The following is a 9,808-nucleotide window of genomic DNA, read 5'->3' on the forward strand; positions in this document are numbered from 1 at the left end:
TTATATAACAAGGATTTAATTATTTATAGGTTAAATAATTTATTAAAGTTATGTTACATTTTATAAAATTGGTTTTACAAAATATACATAACAAATAATATACAAGTTTATAAAATGTGTTTTATAAATCATGTTAAAAAAAAACTGATTTTATAAATTCAGTTTTTATATTCCACAAGTATATTATATGTGTTTAAATGGTAGTGGCATGGGGAGTTTAAGAGCATGCACAAGATTCTTCATTGAAGGTGCAATACTTTTCCAAGTCTCTATAAGCATGCTCCTTGACAAAATACCACAACACACATGCAAAGATATCAAGTATTAGTGCAAAAAAAACTGGTTCTGCAGCTGTTTTGGAGCCGTGGCCTTTGAGGGTCAAAAGGGAGCTCATTTTGTTCTTTGCAAGCTAGTTTTTCAAGTGTCAATTAATCCTAACATAAGTACTAAGTGTTGGTCATAAGTTTGGGGTATAATCTCTTGAGATTTCATGCTTTTGGAACTCCATTCATCATCATCTTTTATGGTTGCTGCTGTCCAAAATCAGTGAGCATATTAAAGGGGTCTTCAAGCTTGGTTGGAAGGTGATTAAGTGTCTAAAGTCTATTTAACTCAAAAGGTGGTGTTGGTGCATCAAAGGTTTGGAGTTCTTTACACTTGTTCATCATCTTCATCATTAATTAACCTCCTAACTTGGAGTAGGTACATCCCTTGAACTAGCTCTTTTAGGTTTGAGCATATTTTCTAGACTTGATCTATTTTGGGATTCATGTTTAAATGGTTAAACTTTGTAAAGATTGTTTTAATATGCTTCCGCTTTCTATGTTTATAAAAATGATTTTAGACATATACATATATGGATATGGAAACTTGGTAATCTTTTGAATCCTTACACGCCATACAATAGAGACACCATAAGTGTATATATATATATATATAGAACAATAAGGAGCATTTGTGAAACATATTATAAGCAACGACATCATAATTAGTTCTACATGTTTAGTTCTATTACAATCTCATTAAAATAACCCTCCAGTAACATCATGCAAATAAAAAAAAATGAAATAAAAAGGACACTCACTAAGCACTTAAGCAGGTTGTGCAGTTGGAACAGCCACAAGGGTTGTTGGTGCTCTCTCTTATGGACCCTGAAATCATAGAAAATACATGCTAAAAGGTTTATAAGATGATCTATAATAGGATTACGCCTACTGAATGCAATTTACCGATTACCCTGTCCCATCACCCGTCACTAATGCAATTTACTGAAATCAAATCAAATAATTACAGTATCTTGCGAATCCAGATGAATTATGAATTGATGCTTTGTATATCTGTATACACATTATTACAAATCTACTGAAACAGATTCTTCAACTCAATTGTTACCTGGATTCGCCAACACTTCCGATTCACTCTCAATTTCAGTCGAAGGAGAGCACCCTTTAGATTTCATGTATTGTCCTGTTGAATGAAACCCCTAATAAAATTAGAAGCTCTCGTGTTTTTATTTTTGATTTAGGGTATTTTAGGCACCTGATGACATTTTTTTGATTTATTACTTAATATTTTTATTAGATTATCAATCATCGTTGAATTAAGGGGTATTCTAACGTAATTTTTTAATCTAACTGTGATTAAAGGGGTTTTACGAATGATTTATTATCTAATAATGACTCTCTTTTAAGGTATAGTAGAGTGAATTGATAGAGATAGAAGATAAGCTAAAATTTAAGAATTCATATCCAACTTTTTTAAACTTAGAAGCCCAATATATGTTCTAGTAATTGTTTGGACCGAAAATGTCTTTGGCCTCAATAAGAATTTAAAATCACCCAATTAAATAGAAATCCTTCTCTAACCATAATAACTAGAATATAATCTGGTCGCGCTTTGCTGCAGTCATAATTATTTTCGTGATACGGTTATGTTTTTAAATTTTATATTTAGTATAACATAGTGGCTATTAGTCATTTCCATGTTCATAATTATTTATATTGCCAAATTTTCTACCGTAGTGATATTTTATGGTGACCATCGAAATTGTAGAATTTATTATATACATATACTAGATTTAAGAGCCCGTGCGTTGCACGGGAACTCTTTAGCAAAGGATCGAGAATCTTAAAATGATATATCAACTAACCATATCATATATTCATTGTCACAAATGATTTAGTGGGTGAGTTCGTCAAGCATGATTTTTTAAACTAAATACATAACCAAAAGTTGGATAACATAGACTATGGGTTAGTACTTGAAGGAAATAAAAGAACATGTTCATTACTTATTTCTGAATAGAAATTGAAAAATGCATAACAGCATTTTTTGCATGGCATAATCAAACTTTACTATTACACAAAGTACTTATCTATATGACATAACTTGAAAAAGCAAGAATTCAACATATTAAAACCTAAATCAAGCATAAAGTAAAACTATTGATTTGTTCACCTAATTAGTAAGTTTTACACCTACTGTAAATTTGTATCGTTTTGCATGGATAGTAAAAAATTGTATCGTCTTACTTGCATATTAGAGGATATCGATTATTGATCAGAAATATACATTATTTAAAATGTAATTGAAATAGTTATAAACGGGAATCATTAACAATTTTTCTAAAAACATAAAATATATAACCTGTGTCTTTTACGAAGGTCAAAAACCATATTTTATCAATCATTTATGCATATCAAGATGAGTAATACGATTATAATATCTGAAAACTTACATTTACCTTCAAAGAACAACATTTGAAATTTACCAGTTTAGTCGATTTACAATGCTATTAAACAATAAAAAATCCAGAGTTAACATCGTTTGCTGATGTCGTTAATAACGTACCTGCAAGGAAATCGTTCAACTTCAAAAGTGAATTCGATTGTTATGCATTGTTTAACATTAAAGTGGCAAAATGGCAAAATGGGTACCGTATCAAGACAGGTTCGGGATTAAAAATATGTCATTGTTTAGTATGGGCCGCATCGGCTTCAAATCGTAGCAATTTAGGAGCCTATATGTATGAAAAATAGTTTATATTTGCTTGCAAAAATAAGTACAAGCCTGCATCATTCCACTTAAAAGTAAGTCTACAATGAGAGCTACAAAAACTATTACTCCGTATCTTAAAGGACCTTTTTAATTCAACCCAAAACTTCCATCTTAACAGTTCTTATTTACTTTCCTTCAGTCCAACATTTACCCAAAACTTCAAAAACCAAAAAAAAAGTGGCTCTAAATAAAGGTATGTACCACAATGTACTAATATGAGAAATATAACTGTTTTCATCAATTTTAAACATTATAACTATTAATTTTCCATTGTCAAACACAACTATTTTCATCAATTTTAAACATTATAACTATATCGATAATCGTCAATGCAACTAATTCAATAGTTTGATAACACAAGTAAATTAAAGTAGAACCAAAGATCGAAATAAAGTAGGAACAAATAAGGTCTTTAACAATTCGATCAAAAACCCTTCAAAATTTCAATATTAATGACGTTATAAGAATTCGATGTCTGCAGTAAGAAAATCCAAAAACCTAAATAAAAAAAAATCGAATATTAATAACATTATAATTAAAATTGAGACTTACACTGCTAGTTCATTAGGAGATGATATCATCAAACGAACTGCAATAGAAGGTGGAAAGATAAATCGAAGGAGATGATATCATGTGATAGGATGCAATCCACCTATCAATTTTGATAAAATTAAAATTTGCAGTTTGTTGATTAACACCTAGAGTAAACCCTAATCAAATTTGCGTATTGCTAGTATTGGTTCAAATCTCGTCGTCTCGCCTAACGGATGATTGATAAACGGTGATTAAAAGTCGAAGTAACTTAGAAAAATCTGCCGAATTGCATTTGTATTTGACAGATTATGCCCTCTACTTATAAAAAAATGGGTCAAGATTGTGCCCTCTACTTATACACGAACAAAAAAGGGCCAACCACATTAGAGTAGTAATTTTCCTGTCCGGCTGAAATAAATAAATGTAGTTCACAATACAATCACAAATTTAACATACATACTGTTAAGCCAAAAACTAACCTCAGATGCTAGGTGTCTGAATGCAGCTTCTTCAAAAGTGCAACTTCATCGGATTAACTCAAGAATACAATAAACATATTTTTTTATGTACCATAAGGTAAACAAACACCAATCTTCTAAGATCTTTTTCATTCATTGGATGATTTGTAGCTTTCAAGCCTAACTGTATTATATAAATTGGTGCAGGTAGTACATTCCCCTTGAAATGTCAACTGCACCATCATTATTTTGATTCTTGAGAATGAAAGTTAGTTCACTAAAGGAGCTGAATTTGTAGAAGCATTTGCTTGTTTGCTATAGTTATATAGGTGTATTAGTACACGTGTTCCTTTATGTCGGTTAAGGCGAATATGTAACCAATATTTGAAACATTTAGTTATAAACACGTACCTACTCGACAAAAGTTGAGCACTGTTTGATATTACGACCAACTTTAATCTAGTTTAAGCTCAAGCCCATTTCCATATTGACTTATGAAATACATCGGGGCTTGTCTTTTATGCTCTAGATAGATGATAGTTATACTAAAGCTAATCAAACTCATTGGTAACTATAATTTCAGACGTAATTGTTTTTTCAACTTCAAAATAAATATGACGAAGAAACCTGGATACATCCAACGAAGCGTACATACAGTCATTTTCCTAACCCCAACGCAACTACTGAAAAACCAAATAAAAGCATAACAATTTGTGCATTGTTAAGCATTATAATGCTGACAATTAACACTAACTTACTCAGATGTCGAATAGCAGGAAGCTGAAAATCAAACGAAAAGGAACCATTGTCAGGTTCTTTCGTAGTTGCGTTTGCGTCGAGTCTAAAATCACTCCATAAGCATCCGCCATCAGCCTAAAATTGATACAAAATCAGATTCCATATATAAACAAATTAAATTCAAAATTGAATCATACACCATCACCATTTATAGGAACCATTCGGCTGAAACTGCACCATCATTGGATGAATTGGTAAAACAGATGTGACGGTGATAGAAGTGACTAAACTTTTGATATCCAATCGTAATTGGATGTGTGTCATCTAACGTTTGATTTAGCGATGAGTAATCGGTTAAATAGAAGGCCACATAAAAGTGTGGATTTATCATAGATGTTATAAGAGTATAAAGAGTGAATGGTTGGGGATTTGATGTTGGATCGTAGATTTGATTTTGGGAATTGGGGAAGACGCTAAAAGTGAGGCATACGGGTTTTGTTAGGAACCCTAATTTAGAAATAACAAAAGAACGTATGAATGATTTACAGATGCCAGGGTGTAGGTTAACTAGTGATAATTAGGATTAACTTTATGATTAACATGTCAGCAGTAGTAATTAAGGGCTGATTAGAGACTGACACGTCGGATATAGCTTCACGATTTATACAAGTTAATAGATAGATTTTACTTGATTATCATTCACATTTGCATCTTTTCTTTTTAGCGTCATTATCTTTTATACAGTGGAATAGCATTCTCTTGATTACATGATGCCATGAAAATGGTGGAATCAAATTTTCATGGGTTTTAGAACATGCCTGGAGTTCAATTTAGACACTAAGCGTCAGTTAAGTCGTTAATAAATCGACGCTTGCTATTGCCTCACTTAATAGAGTCGTAATTAAAAAATATATATAAAAAAATAAAATAATAATAATAACACATGAAGTATCGTTTGAGGGGTAAAGGGGAGGGGGTTTTATTTGGCCGTGTCCTTGGATCGGTTTCAAGGTTTCCTCCCGGGCAGCGATGGGGGCGGGGTTATTATCGCTGCATCGGCATAGTCGAAACGAGAAATGATCGCAACGGGTGATTTAGTCCTCCTCGGGTGATCCCAATCGCTGTTCAAAAAAATAATAATTAATAAATAAAAAGTGTGTGTGTGTGTATATATATATATATATATATATATATATATATATATATATATATATATATATATATATATAATATTAAAAATGTAATATAATATATAGTAATATAAATCTGTAAATAAAAATCATAAGAAGTTGGGGCAACCAAGAATCGATCTCGAGTTGCATGTGTATCTAAAATTTTATAAAAGACACAGCCAACCTGACTACAAAACATTTAATTATTTGATTGAATTCTTAATATATTCGTATACTAAGCTTACAATTAGGTTAAACGCAAAAACTACAGCGTAAAACGGCATTAATCTCCGTGCTTTTTAGTATATCTTGAAGCTTCCTTCGTAACTTCCGAAACTTCTTAGTAGTGGCTCCCTTCCATGCCTCATGTTAATTTTAGGGTGTGTTTGGCGCGTAGCTTATTGGAGCTTATGGAAGCTTATGGGAGCTTGAACTTATGATTTTAATAAGCTTCAAGTCATAAGCTTCGTTTGGTAGACAAAAAAAGTAGAGCTTATGAAAATCATATGCTCTGAAAAAATAAGCTACTTGTAGTAGCTTATGAAAAAAAGTAGAGCTTATGAACTGAAAAATATGCTCCAGCTAGTTTACCAAACATTTATAAAAAATAATAAGCTCCAGCTACCAGCTTCAAAAATAAGCTCCAGCTCCTCTTGCTCATAAGTTCCAGCTCCAGCTATAAGCTCCAGCTCCAGCTACTTTCGTCCAAACACACCCTTAGTATTTAGTATATAAGATGTAATTGAAATCCATTTATAATCTTCTAATTAAATAAGAAAAATGTTAATTAATGTAGAATTTATTCAACTTCATGAGGCTTTCATCTTGATTCATTCTTACTCATAAGCTTTTTATAGAAATTTTATCTATAATAATGCTACTTACTTAAAAATAACTTTTCAATTCATTACAAAAGAAAAAAAAAAAATACAAGAAAACAAAAGCAAAGAGTCATACAATCCTTTAGTATATTATTAGACTAAAACACAATTAAGAACAACATATAATACATAAGCACTCTTAAAACCATTAACTGCAGCGAGAAAATAAGAAAGATAATTATAATCTAGCAAGAACTAATAACTTGTGTTCTTGAAGAACTTGTTCGTTGTGGTCTTGAGCCAACATCTTATCCAACTCTTTAACGAATTTATCCATGGCCACACTCGGCAAACATATCGGTAGCACAATTCCAGACTCACCTTTGTGATTTGTAAAAGGTATATAGAAACTAGCGACACCCGGGATAGCACCTACTCCCCCTTTTGCGGGTCCTCCATAGGCCGCTTTCCCCCACCCAAAATCAACAACATCAAATCCAGCATGAGTTACGTCAGAGACAAGGTAGCTTCTAACAACCGTAAAATGGGGGCGTCCTTTTATTACCATTAAGTCAGCTATTGATCTCATGTACTCTTCGGTGACATCAGATTTAGCTTTCATCACTAGCTCTAACGCGTGACTTAATGGTTTGTTGGACAGGTCTCCAGCCGTTGAGATAGCCACTGGGAAAGCGAAACCATTTCCGTAATATCCTTTGGGTAGTGGAGGATTAAACTTTCCACGTGCGTTAACAATGCAAATTATGCGCATCTCTTCTTCGGGATCTGGTTGGAGTGCAATGGTACGACAACGCCATAAGCAAGCGGTTAAGACCTCAAAAGTGGAACATTTTTTGAGATATGATGGAACAAATCTTCGTAGCGCTGATATCTCGGAAGGACCAAAGAAAAATGATCTATGAGCCATGTCATCTAGTGGAATGAGTGTGCCTTTAGTGTCTTCCACTTCAATATACTCATTATGAGTACATGTCACGCGTGGTGGGTCCCTTGCAAAAAGCAACTCCCTTTGCCACACGGGCAATGTTGATGGTCTTGATGCACCTTGTGCCATTTCACCAAGCCCAGTCATGAATTGAACGATGCCTGGGGCGTCGCTCATGGTATGGTTAAGTCGTAAAGCAAAGATAAAACCTCCACATAACAATTTTGTGACCTACAATCAATATACACAATTTAATCTATGTTAAAATATATAATTCGTTATGAAAGTACTAGTGTAGTTATTTGTTCCTGGGTATGATAAAATTATAATACTTCTAGACATGCAAGTTACATTGTATGATGTGACATGACGGACCTTTGTTTTTGTAGTATATGAGGACAACTGTGGGTTGATTAATATAAGATTTTATATAAATGGAAAAGAGTTGTATCAACCACTACATGATTTCTATAAATAAATGTCGGATAAAGTTTCACACCTATTTAATTGCAAGAATATTATTGGTGTTATAAATTATATCCAATCATGCCAGAATGGCTATCAAATTTATATTTTATCCTCTTCGTATTCTTCACTCAAACATTAGTACCCTTTAAAAGTCTGAACTAATACATGATGCAACTAATAAGTTTGATTAAATCTAAAAATACAGAGTAGTAACTTTCACTCAAACTTGTTTTATATGTCGTGTTATATTTGTAGAAATTATATAAAAAAATCACATTTAAACTCAATTCATTCATATAAATTTTATCAAATATTATATAATACAAATAAATATACGTACGGTCAAAGTTAAAGAATAAAAACTTTAAAAGTTAAATATGGAGACTTATAGTGGACGGAATGAGTAATATATACGGAGTACATGTATGTTCATGCATAAAAATAAAGCACAAGACCAAGGCAAAAAAAAGTTTAAAAATCAATAATTTTCATATTTTTAATTTTCTAATAAAATATTAAATAAAAGGATTATTAATTAGATAACTATGATTAATGGTCAATGTAAAGTACATAGTAGATTATAACCTTACTTTGAATAACATTTACTCGTATTAACTAAGTTTGCCTTAATAGAACTCTAATATTTACAGTAACAGTTTAGCGTGCAATTAAGTTTTATATATGCATGATGACTCGATTAGTCTTCGGTGGGACTAGTTAATAAGATAGTGATGGAAATGTAAAATATAGTTGAGTCATGGATCATGCGTATAATCACTAAAACATGTAAACTGTTTTTTCAGTCTAAAGTTATAAACTAAGAGAGAATTTTGATATAGTAAGTTTTTTGCTTCAGTTTTGTTTTTATATCATACATAAATCTATTACTTATTTTTCACCTGAATCAGCAATAACGGTGAATCTAGAACACTACTTGATCCTGGAACATCGTAAAGAAGCTCTTCCAAACAAGGAAACGGCGGTTGAAGTGCATCACCAAATTGTTTCAACGTGACATCAGCTTCCGCCTCAATAAACAACACACCTTCACCAGTACAATCAACCATCAGTTTCCTGGCTGACCCTTCTTTGAGTCGGCCAGCAAACGGATAATAAAACACCAACACCTTAGCTAAAGCCTCTCTAATCACACTTGCTGGATTCTTATTTATCATTTTTGGGTCGCTACGATAAAATTGAAGCCCTGGGATATGAAACCGAAGGCCATCTTGATCATCAATGTCGGATAGAGGTTTTAGTTCTCGTGGTGTGGGTTTCGCTGGACTAATAAGCTCTGGTGCACGTCTACGGACATTGAAAGTTAAGGGAGTGTCGATTTGTGCCATGCTTGTGTTTTGTTGTGTTTGGTGTTTGTGTTTGAATAATTTGTAAAAGGTGTGAATTTATAGAGGTTTTGAGTGGTGATGAGTGTATTGTTACAAGAAGTGTCCCCACGTACATGGACCGAAGATTCCTTGCATTTGATGAGAAAAATATATATTTATTTGATTAATATAATTTTATTATTTTAGTATGGACTTATGGTGATTTTTCATGGAATAGTTTGAATAAGTTGTAAGACCAAAAAAGGCCAATCAGGTAAGAAAATTCGCA

The 9,808-nt window shown here is 32.4% G+C and overlaps 1 protein-coding gene across 1 annotated transcript; it reads right to left on the minus strand.

Annotated features, from left to right (window-relative positions):
* Positions 1 to 6,910: 6,910 nt before the first annotated feature.
* On the minus strand, positions 6,911 to 9,557 carry LOC139839400 (benzyl alcohol O-benzoyltransferase-like). The gene is made up of 2 exons (XM_071829462.1): positions 9,094 to 9,557; positions 6,911 to 7,957 (listed from the first exon to the last, which is right to left on the minus strand). Exons 1-2 carry the CDS (start codon positions 9,538 to 9,540, stop codon positions 7,019 to 7,021), a joined length of 1,386 nt encoding a protein of 461 aa, XP_071685563.1. The 5' UTR covers positions 9,541 to 9,557; the 3' UTR covers positions 6,911 to 7,018.
* Between the last annotated feature and the right edge of the window lie 251 nt (positions 9,558 to 9,808).

The sequence above is a fragment of the Rutidosis leptorrhynchoides genome, chromosome 4 (genome assembly GCF_046630445.1).
Source record: "Rutidosis leptorrhynchoides isolate AG116_Rl617_1_P2 chromosome 4, CSIRO_AGI_Rlap_v1, whole genome shotgun sequence".
Classification (NCBI taxonomy): domain Eukaryota; kingdom Viridiplantae; phylum Streptophyta; class Magnoliopsida; order Asterales; family Asteraceae; genus Rutidosis; species Rutidosis leptorrhynchoides.

Coding starts and splice junctions, on each gene's coding strand:
- LOC139839400 (XM_071829462.1), bottom strand. CDS start 9,540: ATGGCACAAATCGACACTCCCTTAACTTTCAATGTCCGTAGACGTGCA. Junction 7,958..9,093: donor CACCGTTATTGCTGATTCAG/GTGAAAAATAAG, acceptor TATTGATTGTAG/GTCACAAAATTGTTATGTGG.